This window comes from Lepisosteus oculatus, chromosome 11 (assembly GCF_040954835.1).
Source record: "Lepisosteus oculatus isolate fLepOcu1 chromosome 11, fLepOcu1.hap2, whole genome shotgun sequence".
Taxonomy (NCBI): domain Eukaryota; kingdom Metazoa; phylum Chordata; class Actinopteri; order Semionotiformes; family Lepisosteidae; genus Lepisosteus; species Lepisosteus oculatus.
In genome coordinates, this window is record NC_090706.1 from 41845207 (window position 1) to 41860693 (window position 15487).

The following is a 15487-nucleotide window of genomic DNA, read 5'->3' on the forward strand; positions in this document are numbered from 1 at the left end:
TCCTGTTTCTGTTATCTGATGGACTGAAAATGGAACATAGGTCAGATGCCAAGATGAGGAAAGAAGCCAGCCCTCCTTGTTACCACAGCCTGCATAGGCAGCCACATCTAGATGATCCAGCACCCTTAACAAGGTTTGTGCTCCACAAACTACATACAATATATTAAGTCATCGGCCTTTTCTAAGACTTGGTACACCTCTGTCAGATCCATCCAATATTTCCCAATGAGGATATCAGGTCCTTAAAACACTTACTGTATGTATGAAAACATTATGTATGAAATATGGGCCAGTAACTGGGCTACTGTTTTTATCTTCACTGGGCTCTTTCCAGAACTATCCTTTGTAAAGCTTTTTCTTACTGGAAGAAAAATACACACTAACACAACACACCAACAGTAAGTTATGAAAGTTTTGTTTTTGTAATTCACAGCTGTCTGGAACCGTTCCATTTGGAAATGTGCTGCATTTTAGGCCCATCAGTTCACAGGTAGGTCCCATTACATTAATTTTCTTACTGTAAGTGGTTATAAAAATTCTGACACATGGCGTTGGATTTAATAAACCCAAACAAGGGTGGGTCTGCAACCTCAGGGCATGACGTAAAAGCTTGCTCATGTAACTTGAAGTAGTTTTTTAGTGGGATTGGTATCTGCAATGTTCACAGAAATGATGGAAATGTACTTAATTAGAACAACACTGGGGAAAACTCCCAAATGGGGGAACTTAGAAGTCCGTGCAATTGGGAGGTTCATTATTATTGCAGTGGTCATTTAATCACACCTTTAAGTTTTAGGAAACTGTTACTCACAGACGAAAACAAAAATGTTGCTTCCATAAGCTTTTTACCTACACAGCACTCATTATTGGTAGTACTAATTCAAATGGCATTTTTGGTTGTCCCATACATACAGTAAGGTACCTGTATAGATTAATCTCCCAAAGAAACAAATAATTGTTTACTTTAACTGCATTAAAACAACATTTCTTTTTATAGACTATTCTAAGAATTAACAAGACATACATGAACAAATTAAAGTACATGTATAGTCTTGAAACATTTTTCTACAAAACAGTCCCAATAGATGCTTTTTGTCAGCTAGAAAATCTGGTAAATGTACATGAAGTTAAGAATTGTGCATGTCTGCTCTTTATACAGTATCTACAATCTTAGAGCCTCTTTTGAGCCTGTTGTGTGGGTGTCTTCTTGTATCTTTTGGATACAATCATGAGTTTGTCACCTGACACCCACCATCTTCGTTACCAAGATGATGTTCTTGAAAGTTTCCAAATAATTAAATCTTATTCAATAATAGAAAACATCGAAAGATTATTGGTAGGAATTATTGCTACTCTAACATAATTTTCTGTTCTTTATAAAGCCCAGTTCAAGGTCACAGGTCAAGGGTCACAGCAATCTCAGAAGCAAAGGGTGGGTGGTGGGAATACACCTTGGACAGGATGCCAGTCCATTGCAGGATGAACACAGACATACAATTTACAATTTACAATTAATTTACGTCACTTGATAGCACAGAGCTTGTACTGATTAGCAGCCATACCTGAACAAGTGCCTTCAATCAAACGAGTAGCTAATGTCACTGTAAAAGTAAGTATGACCATAAGTCATACTTAGTTTTGCAAAAAGCAGGCCTGCTAAAGCCGGTCTTTTCCTGTTTTGGAACAAGTCAAGCTTTATTCCATGCTGAAAAGATCTTCCACACCCGAAGAGGCTCCACAGCTAAAACGTTGTGTTTTCCTTCTTCTCTTTTCAGCACAGCATGAACCTATTAATTGTTTCTTTGCAGCCTATGCATGCTGACACAGCTACCCACCTGAACTACATTTCCTGTTTTGGCCTTCAGAGAAAGTCACTTTAAAATGATTCTTTCTTACTGATAGCAAAAGTCAAAAGATTTGCAGATCACTTCAAGCGGCAGCATGTTTGTGGTGCATTAAGCAGAGCAAAGCACAAGAATTGTACAGATTCCAAGGACATTGACACTCACTGCTTTGGACGTTGATGGTGCTTGTTGCGTTGTCCCTCCCCAACAGATTCTCCACCACACATGTATAATTCCCCGAATCTTCAACCTTCACCTTGGTGATCTGTATTCTGGAGTTTTTCCTGAAAAGGAGTGAATAAACCAAAAAGATAAATAAAATAAATCCCGTCACATCATTTATAATTTCACATTATCAACAGTACCAGTGAGCATCTTGTAGTAATTTGAGAAAAATAGTTTGTGTCTGCCAATGAGTTAAACAGTAAAGAGAATGTGGTTCTTGACACAGTGAGCCCTCCTGTCACTCAAAAAGTAAGTGTCTCAAGGGTAACATGGATAATGCAAACGGAAGGTAAACTGCAAATACATTTTAAGTGATTAATTCCACAGTCCTGTCCTGTGCTACAATATGGTATGATGGCTGAAAAGCAAAAACAACCAAGCAATAGATACATTTACAGCACTTAAACAAAAGTGAAGAATGCCAAGGAAGAAAAGAGGGATTTTAAGACAGTAGTTAAGCACAAGACAGATGTGTGGATTTTGGGTTCTCTTTTAGTCCAAAAGAGAAATGTGTTTCTTTTTGCCAGTGCTCCTGACTCCCTTTTTTTTGCACAGAAAGTATCAAGTTCAAAATCCATTCAGCAATATCATGTAACTGCCAGCTTCACAGACCATGCTTCTTGTTTATAATAAGCTGATTGAAGTAGAACTTTCTTATCTTTAATGTTTCTCCCTTATAGAAACAACACTTTCACAAGATCATTAGCCAACAGCCATATCACCCTGCAACTCACAACTGGCAACCCACTGCAGCTAAGCAGGTGTGAGCCTGGTCAGTACCTGGATGGGAGACCAAAACCAAGGTTGTTGCTGGAAGAGGTGTTAGTGGGGGCAGCAGGGGGTGCTCACCCTGTGGCCTGTGTGGGTTCTAATGCCCCAGTATAGTGATGGGGACACTATACTGTAAACAGGTGCTATCCTTCAGATGAGATGTAAAACTGAGGTCCTGACTCTCTGTGGTCATTAAAAATCCCAGGGTGTGTGGTGATTGTCCTGGCGCACTATGGCTGCTGTCGCATCATCCAGGTGAATGCTGCACATTGGTGGTGGTGGAGGGGAGTCCCCATTACCTGTAAAGCGCTTTGAGTGTAAGCAATTATTATAATAATAATAATTATTATTATTTTCTCTTTTGTGAACAAATTAAAAGTTATGAGAAATGGTTGAATGTGAAAATTATTCTTGTATCTCAATTTCATTGGGGATAGAATTACAGCCATTATCATGCCACATACTAACATACTGTATACTGTATATCTTTTGATAATACTCAAAACATATACAAAAAATATTCCTCAGCTATAAAGCACACTACGAATTTAGTAAGATAAAGCACATCATTGCCTTGCTTTTTATGAAGTTTAAAACCCTTCTATAAATCAAATATTATAGGAGAAGACAAATAATATAGTAGAGATTTTCAGCAGCGATGCTGAAGGCATTCTGAGGACTAATTTTCATCAGACAGAGCCTTTCCAGTTTATCTTGTAATCAGCACACGCATTCGCAGCCAGACCCTTTATTTCTCAGTCCCACCCTTTGGGAGAGAGATTTCATCAGATTCTGCAGAGAATTAAAGATTAAAGTCAATGACCTTCATGCAGGAATTGTTATGATTGTGCTTTTGGAGAAAAGGTCATTTGAACTGTAATGTCAGTTCAAGCACCAGTGAGATCAATTTAGTCCACCGAGTGGTAGTGATGGTTCAGCATTTGTCCATCATTACAAAGCATTTTAACAAAATATATTGTTGCAGAATTTTATATTCTTAGTTTAACTCTTCATTCACAGTTTCCTTTGAGTGGTTTTTAAAATTGAACTAACAGGAGGTTTAACACTTTATCTAAAGGTTTATCTAAACAAAATCTCTCTTATTTGGGAAAACACATTGATTAGGAATCTACAATATCACAGGATGGTACTATTGTATTTAGTAATTGAGAGCTCAATAACTTAAGTGTTTAAAAACAGTAAATTGCATTGGAACGTTTTTAATCTCTAAAGCAGATGTGAGTAATCTAGGGTTCTTCTGCTTGTTGATGTACCAGAGTTTTCTAAAGATTTAGGGCATTAAATAAATTGCAAGGCTCCCATGTTGAAGGTTTAAGAGACCCCTCTAAAACAATCCTTCTTGAACTTAATTGCACTTCTTTTCCACTCCCCAACTTGGAGTCATTTGCTTTTGCTCCTTCTTTTCCTGTCCATCTCTCCCCTCCTTGTCTTTTCTCTCATTCCTTCTAAAGAATAGGTCCCCCATTGAAAACTAGCTTCTGGGCTGAGGTGGGGCCATAAGACTACTTTGTTCATGAACATCTATCCACAATGGCAGATATTGCCATAACCTGGAAAAAGTGCCTGAATAATTAATAAAAAATGGAATTTCTTGTGTGAGATTATTAACTCAATGTTCTCTTAGTGGCAGAGCACAGATGTGACAGTGTGCAGTCAGTTTCGTAAAGCTCTATTCGTTGGCACATCTGTGCTTCCTAATCATCAGGTAATGTGTGAAAAGGACAAGTCGAATGTGAATAATTTTAAGAAATTACACTTGGACAGAACAAAGAACTAATTTTAAAATTTCAGTCTTGAGTAAATTAGTTTGGCACAAGGTGGAAGAGCAGAACAAAAAGCCTTAAGGCACAGCTCTTTAAAAAAACCTATAAAAACTAAAACGTTCTTGTTTTAACATATACTTGTAATTATTTCCTCATTTTCAAGTTGTTTTCAAATCAATGATATATGACAAAATGTGCTGTCCAGTTTTACATGAAATCCAATTATCTACTAATGTAGTAAAATAGATATGAAATTAATACAGTAAATCTAATATTAGTCTAATAAAAAGCCTTTTTTTATTTAAACACCATGAACATTTCTTGTGAGGTTAGTGGCATAAATACATTATATGATTATTACAATTACATATATTTTTAGAATTTTTTGAGTGTTTAAAGGTTACGTTAAGTCATTTAAAGGCTTAAATAAACTGAACTGAACACTGAAAAATTGTATGTTTTCGGGAAATGCATAGATTACACTAAACTAGGGGGATTTCCAAATATTGTAAAAGCTGTAAAAAATCATCAAGACTAAATTCAGGACTTGGAAAAAGGTTTGTGGGAATTTGGAGTCAACCCACCTAGCCACGTTGTAAAAGCCGGTACCCTCGATTTTTTCAAGAACCAGTTGGATGCAATCCTGGGATCAATCACAAAACTGAAGTGATCCCATGAGCCAGATATGCCAAATGGTCCTCTCGTTTGTAACCGTGTCAAGAATATTGTTTCAAAAAGAATGCTGGTAAATCATTGGAGCACTGAAAATTACGCATTCCTAAGGAATGCGAAATCAGTTCAGAAATCATGGCACTGCTGTCTCTGCCACATCAAAGTCATGGCAGCTCTGGGCCATTCCCCTCTGTGTGACCTCACCCATAAACCTCAAGCCAGCAGCAGCCGTCTGTTCTAAGAAGCTCGTGTCACCAGATACTCTCATCTGAAGAGTAGGCAGACACTTACTCTTCATGTTTACGGGAAGACAACAAATCTGGAAGACAAAGTTTGTTCTGCCAAAGCATTAGAAAATTGGCAATTTTTGCATTCACCATTTTTATATTAAATTCTTCTATTATGGAATGATTACAATCACAAACACAAGGACACATATTTTTTTTCAACTTTTTACATTTAAAAATGTTATGTTATGTTCCTGCAAAGTCTTTTTCTGAAATGTCCCTGGACTGTCCATTGTTCCAACTGTACAGCAACTGCAGTCAGTTTTGATAAGGAACAGAGGGAATAACAGTGACATGGAAATGTCGAAAGAAAAACACTTGGGTACTTATGAAAATAAACAGAAATCCTTATCCTCCCACATACCAGTAGAAAAGTTAGGTCAAACTGAGCTTTTACTCTTATCATTGTCAGTGGAATTTAGACACTTTTTTGGACATTGATTTGGAATTTTGACATCAGCAGATCACAGCTATGGCGCAGCGTTGAACTCTCATTGAAGAGTATCTGGATATTTACAGTATACATAAAAACTGAACTCCACAATGCTAGTTTTGCATAAGTGAAATGGGATAATAAAACAAACCAGAACCCTTTTATACAAGTAAATACATTTAATACTTTGTTTCTAGGAGATCATAAGACAAGATCACTTTATTAGCCATACTGTATACAATTTCGTGCATTAGGAATTTGTCTTTCACATACCCCAGCTTGCTCTCCATGAGACACACAGAAAGGGTGAGAAGCTGGAGGTCAGAGCACAGCAATTTATACAGCACCCCTGGAGCAGCTGGGGTTAAGGGCCTTGCTCAGGGGCCAAACGGAATAGGATTCTTCTGCCAGCCACAGGATTTGAACCAGCAACCTGCCAGCCACAGGTGCAGATCCTTAGCCACAGTGCCACCACTCCACCCCTAAGAATTAATATTCTTTAGCAGAACCATGTAACTACAGTGGGGGTAATACTTTATATTACATATTTCCAGGAATTTAACGAGCTGGAACAAGACAGGAAAAACAAGAACATAGGACAGGAAAGTAAAGCTCATGAACAAACATTCACTGCACTGAGTAATACAGGCTTCATAAGGACTTTTAATTTCAGCTGCCAAATGCAATACTTTCCACATAATGAAACTGAAGATACCACCAGAATTAAGGTAGTATAATGGGGAATATTGGCTTCTGCCCATAACTTAGTGTGTGTTTGGCAAAACCTGAAAAGAAACTCAAATAATGTACTGATTAATGACATTAGATTGTCATAATTTTTTTTAAATCAGTCTCACGTTAAAAATTATGAAAAGGAACACGTGGAAAAGACATAGTTAGTAATACATTGTGGTTTTACAAATTGATTAGGAAAATGTGGAACAAAATGGATGCTTCTTCGGTACGATAAAGACCACAAAGTTAGAAAGACACAAATTGAACTGTACAGTATTTTAAACTACTGCCCATACAGCAGTGAGGAAAAAAGAATAGGAGAAGATACAGTGATAACAGAATTATTGTGGAAGTAAAAAATGAAATATAATGAAGTTATGCACCATAAAGGTATTCACCAAGTAAATAGCATGTTGCACCTTACAGCAGAGCCTAACTGCACTGTGCAAAGGTCTCATCACACAGTGGCAGACAAATACCGTATAAACATTCTCTTCACTTTCAACAGTGATATTTACTAATTAGTATGTGTTGATCATTAAAATGATATGGTACTTATTTTATTTAGTTTACGAAACAGTGACTCATCCTTGCAGTGGTGCTGCAGACGCCAGGTGAATTCACACAGAGCTGTCAATACGGTATGTGTTTCTACACCTCCACAGAGTGCAGCAGGAGTGGAACAAACACACAACCTGAAGGAAGAGGCACCTAACCACTCATCCAGAGAGAAACCAGAACCCTTAACACGCAGGGCTGATTATATAACTCCCGACTGTCTTAACCAGATAGGAGACAAATCTGAATTTAACAGGTTAATCTCTACAATACTATGATAATCTCTAATAAAAGATTAAGGCGCCCAATAGCTATTAGACCAAAGGTCATGGAAACAGCTACTGTATAATACATAAATCAGACGAAGGTACAGTAGCTGCGTCAGCATTCATAGGCAGCAAAGGAAAAGAAAAGAGACATGTTTTGGCTGTGGACCCTTTTTCGGGTGTCAGACTCCACCTCGTGTCTCTTTCCTTTTCCTTTCAACATGGAATAAACCTTTCTTTGTTCCTATAAATAAGATCTTTGTACATAACTCCCTGCGCATGAAAATGTTCAAATACAATCCGCTAGTACAATGTAATTAAGGATTGTATAAAAGTATAAGAACACTTGCAAATGAGTGGAGGCCATCTGAACCTGAAAAAAGAAAAGCTAAAATATTACAAGCTTAGTTTTTCTTCTACACACTTTTATATAAAAAAAGCTTCATTTAAGGGTATTCATGATATCCTTTCTGGGATTTATTTTTTATTTTGAGATTAGTAGACTGTGAATAGGACGACTTTGACGAGAGAATCCTATAGTTTGACTTACTTGCCAGTCTTTATTTTGATTTCTTTGCTCTTTTTCAGCTCGCTGCCATCTCTGTACCACTTGTAAGTAGGAATGGGGTTGCCTGTGGCCTCACACTTCAGTATGAGCTTTTCGCCCTCCCGGACAGACTGGTCCCTCAACTTCTTCAACTTTGGGGCAGCAGCTGCAAGTTACCAGAGGAAAAGGAAACGTTAGGGTTGACAGGGTCCTGTTGGTAAATAATCTTTTGATCCTAGCCCTGCAGTGCACCACTGCAGTGCAAGAGATTAAACACTGAAAGTTAATTAATTAAACTCAGGTTCACGACCAAGGGTAGCCAAGCTAAAAAGGTGTAATAATTTCATCAAGACATTGTGGGAAATTAATTTACATTGACCTGAATCAACAGGACTTATGACTACAATACAGGAGTTAGTGGAACATAAAATTATTTTGTGCACAATAAATGTTATTTTTAAACAATATTAGATTAGTAGCAGTAGAAGTAGCTACTTTTATCATGTAAATGAATCTGTCTGTATGCTCTTCAGTTTTATTCAGCACTTCATGAAACCGATCAGTATACGCCACATAATGTAGCATCACAAATCTGAACACAAACTAAACATATTGGACCATATTCACTGCATAGGGATAAATTATCAAATTTGTATTCATGTGACATTATGCAGTACTTTTGTACATTTTTTGTTTTTACACTGAAAATATTTTCTGCTTCATTATAATTATAAATCATTGGGGGCTCCACCTATTTGGGTCCACCTATTTTTATACAGTATCATCAATACATCAAATAAACATACAGTATATATTTGAAAATCTAGGTCAATATGCTTTTAAGTTAGTGAATTTTGATTTTCTAACATGGACGTATCAAGAACCATGTTGTCAGAGTATTAGTTTGAGGGTTACTTTACAGAAGGTGTACACAAAATAAAATACACAATTCAAACATTTTCTTTTTTGCATATAAAAACTTTTAACCACCACAACAAATCTGCCTAATAGCGGTGTAAACTTGGAATTAATCCCTTGTCTAAATTCTTATAAAACAATTTGTAAGAATTTTACAAATTTTGCATCTGAAGAAATATGAATAACATTTCCCACAAAATAATAAATTAAATACTTAAAAACTTTTAGCACAATAATTGTAAATGCAAATATAACATTTTCATAGCATCTAGTAATAACAATGTAATTACTGTAGATAATAAGAACATACTTCTACTACTAATAATAATATATCCTTCAGATATGTAAGTCCTTCTGCGTTAATGGTCTATGTATTCATTCTCTGTTAAATGTTAGTTAAGAAATTGTTTTGAAGCATTACTGTATGTCCAAGTATCAATAATTTATACAAATAATTCACTAGTGATTCCTAATTTTATAACAATTCAACCTTGCATCATCCAGGTGGGTGCTGCACATTGATGGTGGTGTAGGGAGAGCACTTTGAGTGGAGTGTCCATAAAAGTGCTGTATAAATGTAAGGAAATATTATAATAAATATACTAATAACTCTGGCTGTTAGTAATATAGCATAGTCTTGGTGAGTCTTGGTGAGATGAAACCAAACTTGTCTTTAAGCATCTTTAACTCTAAAATCTTTCAATTTTGCAGATCAGAATTTCCAAGAATTTGATGACAGCAACAAGGCCAAGTGCACATACTGTATTTAGCCAATATGTAATAGGCTAGCAACTTCTTCATGATATTTATTTATGAATCTTCTTAAGATAATGTCAGGTGTTCCTGGTCATGAATGATCTTTGTTCCTTTCTACACACTCATTAAGCTAAAAGGCTACTATTTTAATTCATCACACAAGTCTACAAAGATTTACTGTTAACCAATTGGCTATCAATGCAGTGAAAGATCCCCATAGAACTTTGATTCTGCATAATGAGGGAAAATTAATGAGAGAAAAGCAAAATGTCTCAGACATTTGCAGAGTAGTGTTACAATGTCTGTAAAGACACATGAGCTGTGCAGTAAATCCTAACTGTTAATGATTCATGTTAATGTCCTTTTATTTTCTCATTCTTTATTTAGAGCTAATATGCAACCGTGAACAATACCAAGTAATTGTAGCAGCTGAAGGTTGTGGCAGAAATAAAATGAGATAATGACATGGGAGAGAGATCCAAATTTGAGTGCAATATCAACAGTGATACTTTATATCGTGAGAATTATGTTGAAGATACAGAACATGCCATTCCTGACAAACAAGATATTGTAGTCAGTTTAAGTAAAATATTGTCACAATAATAGAATGGAATGATATACCTGATTGCATTGCAATCAAGTGGTCCACAGTTTTAAAATGCCTGCTCTTATCCATATTTACTACCTTATGAGCTTTTCTTATCTTTTAATAGCACCTGCTGGAGATTTTAGACTTCTGCAAATGACCAATCCAATATTCAAGCATGCCTTTTGACCAGGAAAAGACAGAAAGGCATTATCTTCAGTTACACACTGGATTAACTGGATATTTTTGGGTCCCACAGGGTAAGTAAATGCTAGATTATTTTAATTTCTCTCATGTTGCTTGAGTGATCTCACATTCTTCTTAGCTGTTACTCCTTACTATTCATTATACTGCATAACAGTTTGTCAATGTCTTATTACTGTTTTTTGTTTTTGTTTACGATATTACAAAAATGTGTATTTGATAACCTGCATTTGGATTCAAAGTCAAAGTTCAGCCATTTTATGTCTAACAATGAGGTCCCTTCATGTGGCAGATGCCTAATAAACCTGGGTAATACATAAACATGATTAATGTGCTGCAGAATAAAAAATTAAAAGAAATTGTGGAGAGACACTAGCCTATTATGGAATATTGGAGAAAATAAATCAATAACTAGTTAACTACTAGACACACCTTGCAAATAGATTTAATAAAGCAAGAAAAATCTGAACATCAGAATTGATTTTCTTCCATTTAATCTTGGAAGATCTATAATTAATATTTCCTTCTAGCATTTAAAAAAGAGAAACATTTTCATTGTTATGGTCAAACACCAAAAATCTCAAGGACTTAATCGCACCAATCTGTTGCTCAGTAAGTAGACTTTAATATGATTCAATTTAATTGTCCAAATTTCTGTTTGTTGACTGTCTAAATCCACAGGAATGCCTTTCTTGGATTAGACCTGCAGATCCCTCACTTGTCCATAAAATGACAAGAACATGGGGGGTTAGAGATCTATCCTCTGGACAGATTATTATACTTTCTTTTCATGGTTTCATAGTTTTTACAGGTTTTCATGTACTATATTGCTTCTGTACAATTCCACAACCTAGAGTGTTATTGTGAGGGTGAGATGTAAGCAGAAGAAGAGTGGCACTACAGCACAGCAGTCCAGATCTGGCAATGTCATGGAGAAAGGTACCACTTACAAACGATGTTGTTTCTACAAATGTGTAATTGTAATATTAATGATGTTTGTGCAAAGCGCTGCATCAGCATGCTGGTTGCAAAGGAACAATCTGAGGATTAATATTATAATCCTTTATAATATTAATTAATAATATTTTAGACATTCTGTTTTCTGACTGGCTGTTACCCTATGTTAGTTAGATGTGCTGCAGCTGTGTGCGTTCCTTATAGAGTGTACAGAGACAGTACTGTACTGTATATCCTGTATCATCCCGTATCCTGGTGGAATTATACTGCCAGGTTTCCTTTCTTATATGGAAATGGACAGAGACAAAGATCTTGAACATCAGCAGTTCAATGCCAGAGCTCTACATTACAAACAGTAGAAGCATTGGTATACAGTATTTATAAAAAATGTCGGAAGTGCACCTTCTGATACATTCTGCACCATGTAGAATTTTGCAAAAGAGATAAGGGGAGAGCCATTAAAACAAATGGGGTATTTAATATTGTATTAGTATTTGACCACAAGATCTTTGTGAACCAAAAGGCAATTTGCATTTGTTATTGTTAAAGAAATTTGGTTTTTCAATTAGCGTTCACTTACAAAGGATTTATTGGCTCTATAATAATTAGCTTTATGTGTGAATGTGAATTTCAATTCAAGGCCTTTCAGATAACTGGTCCTCTTTTACTGTTAGTATTGTATCAGAAGAGGGATTATGTATACTGATATACATGTTCACTGAACCACACCACTAGTGGCATTCTGTGCCTTGTTACATACTTTCGCCATTGCTGTGAAGGAGATACAGCAAATTAATTAATTAAATTCAGGTCCATGATCAGGGTGGCCATTCTTAAGTGAAGTGCAATCTATCCATCAAAACATTACAGACAATTTAGATTGACTTGAATCAACTTGACTTCCTATTACAATGCAGGACATAGTGGAGCATAAAACATATTTTGTGTAATTTTAATTACTGTTTTTAAAACAATGTTAGATTACTAGCAGTAGAAGAAGTGTTTTTTCAACTTCATCAACATTACAACCACCGTCATGACAAATATACTAATACATTTTCACATGTAAATAACATCCCAATCAATTATTTCATCAAGTAACATGGGAAAGTAAGATATTAATAAAGCCTATTTTTCCTATTGATCAAAAGCATCACATCAAAGTATTTTCCTGTCTGTACACTCTACATAGATAGACCTCCAGGTTTACTTCAGACTTGGCACAGACAAAAAAATGACTTCTTGTAGTATTAACTCATTTCTATAGTGCATGCCTCAGGGCAGTGGTTAACTGCTGTCCTTTATATAAATCTCGATTAACAGGGGCATATGAAATTTCACTTGCACATAAACGCATCCACACTTCAGGCTGCAAAGATCTCAGGAAAGCTTAAACTGGTTTTCACTGACACAAGGTAAGGAAATCCTGAGACTGACCTGATGGTTCTGGGTAAACACAGTGATGTACACCTTGCCACTGACCCACTCAGCTCAGCACTGAGGGTGAGGTCACCAGCACCCTCAGCAAGCGGGCATGAGGAGGAGGGTACGATGGGATTCTGGGATATGCGTGCCAGCTAACTGTGCTTATACACTAATTAGTCTGAGTTTGGTTGGAGACTTGTTTTCACTTTCACAACTCCTATTTACAGAATTCAACCCAATGTAACAGTAGGATATACTGTACTGTATAGTCTTGACTGCTGAGTGTAGGGCAAGAAAGATCATGCCAGAACTGTATCACACACTTGCAAACCGACAGGAAATGGTGATCCTGCAGGACTGTATTCTAACAGGATTGTTAGGGATAATTATGTTACAGCATCTTTAAAACTCGAAAGCAATGAGGTGCTTGTTTGGAGCAAATAGCTGGTTCAATTAAGTAACTAAAAGCTCACGTGGAATGAAAACCAGACAATCCAGCAAATTCCAGCACTTCACGATTACAAAACATTTACAGTGTTTTGACCACCACACCTCAAACAGGACAGTGCACAAGACTCATAGGAACTTCACACAGCAATATGCATGCCTTAACCAAGCACCCAGACACTGAAAGAGATCTAAAACACATGCTGCATGGTGATAAACAAACGCTGGGAGAGTCAGCAAGTTAAAAGATATTTCAGTGAATTAAAAACAGCACAAACCAGCTTCAAGGAACACAAGGAAATCCAGGATTAAAATTGCAGACACTTATTTCCCAGAAAGATTTGTGCTGTAGGTGTATGGGTGAGACTACCAAGGTAAGATGTGTTTTGATAAAGTTCATGGTGTTGTCCTTCTGTATGTCTGTAGCACATTACTCATCCTGGTTAGGATAACAGTGGAAACTGTTAAATCATCCAAGTTAATACACTGGATGCTTTTATAAAGAATCTTTCATGAATTACCAATTTCCTTCCTACAAGTCCAATTTATTTACAAAACCTGACTGCAGATTTTATACTGTATAAATATGAAAAGGCACTGAGTGAAAACTGCAAACGTATCTAAGGAGTATGTTACTTTCTACAGGCAGTTTGGAATCTTTCTAAATTAAATGCTTGTTTAATACATAAAGGGAAATTGTAATGCTCGAGGAATTCACAAAAAAGATTGTACACTCATCTGTGTCTTTCATTACTATAGCTATTCAATTGCTGTGCGTTTCTAACATGACTTAATGACAAACAGAGTATGCAGACCTTTATTAGATGTGAAGATGGTAAATTGGGAGTTTTCTAAAGAAAATGCTCCTTTTCCCAAGACATGTATTGAATGTAGCAAATGCTTTAACTACAGAGAGAAAATGCTTTAAAAATCAACAACCGGCATCCAAGGGCCATATATTATGAATGGCCTGCGTGACACTGTTTTGTACTACTCCCCTATCCCCCATAGAAATCAATACCAGGGCCCACCTGTTTTTAGTAAATGCAGCACCTGTTAGCAGACCCTGATGGAAATCGGATCCTAGAGCAGACTGCCATAAAAGCTCAAGACCCTGATGGCATGGAATAGGACAGTCATCACCTTATGGAACTGAGTGAGTGGAAACTCCAATGGCTATCATAATTTCCAAACAACTCATTGAAATTGTGACTACAACTGTGAGCATTAAAGAAAAAAAAACACAAAGTTACTCTACGAAGAACTACTGTGTTGTATGACAGAAACTGTAGCATTGTGTGGAACTATAACTGCCACACAAGAAGGAGAAAAATGTAATAGAGTTTAAATGCGGTGCAGAGGAGGAAAGTGGCATCATCAAACTGAGCCGAATATTTCTAGTGGGGTTAATGTTCTGAACCCATGGACTATGTGAACTGTGTAGGTGTGTCTGTGGAGAAGTATAGGAGGTCACGACCTCCTGAACCTGGGGAATAGAAGAGATGATTTAAACACCATGTGCTCCCTCATAAACAGATCCTTCGTTTCCATTAAGAGAATTGAATTTCTTTGGGAAATTTAATTTAACTCTCCCCACCTTGATACAAAAAACTCTAAAACCCCTAAAATGGACCTTATTCTTGAGGTTGTAACGAATAACAAGGAGTTACAATTAGAAAAAAAACACCTAAGGATTGTGCCAAGACAAGGCTCAGAAAGCTTCCGTGTGGACAAGACTGTGAGAGGACGCACCCCTGTACAAGAGCAATACTGTACATCTGGAAAGTGTGCATGACAGGCGGACAAGTTTAACATTCAGAACAGTGTTTAAAATGTAATGTAAAAATTATGTCACATTATGTCACGTTACTTAAACAGTTGAAGCTACAGTTGATGTATAACTCCACAACGTATATTTGTCTGAACCTTGGCACGTGCCCTTTAAGGCTCCTTGGAATGTTATCCTCCTTCTAGAGTATTGCATGAGTTTTTGTTTTCAGTAGATCATTATCATACATTTGTACCTTGCTTGTATCCTATGCTGATAGAAGATAAAAAGATAATAAATCTTG

The 15487-nt window shown here is 36.5% G+C and overlaps 1 protein-coding gene across 4 annotated transcripts in view; it reads right to left on the reverse strand.

The window, feature by feature from the left end:
* Positions 1 to 15487, reverse strand: part of LOC102693295 (pro-neuregulin-2, membrane-bound isoform) — a 302716-nt gene that overhangs the window by 80491 nt on the left and 206738 nt on the right. For all 4 annotated transcript variants that reach the window (XM_015349952.2, XM_006631957.3, XM_015349951.2 and 1 more), the window contains exons 2-3: positions 8126 to 8288; positions 2010 to 2128 (exon numbers count right to left, since the gene is read on the reverse strand). In XM_015349952.2, coding sequence (XP_015205438.1) covers positions 2010 to 2128; positions 8126 to 8288 — 282 coding nt within the window. The remainder of the gene's footprint in view (positions 1 to 2009; positions 2129 to 8125; positions 8289 to 15487) is intronic.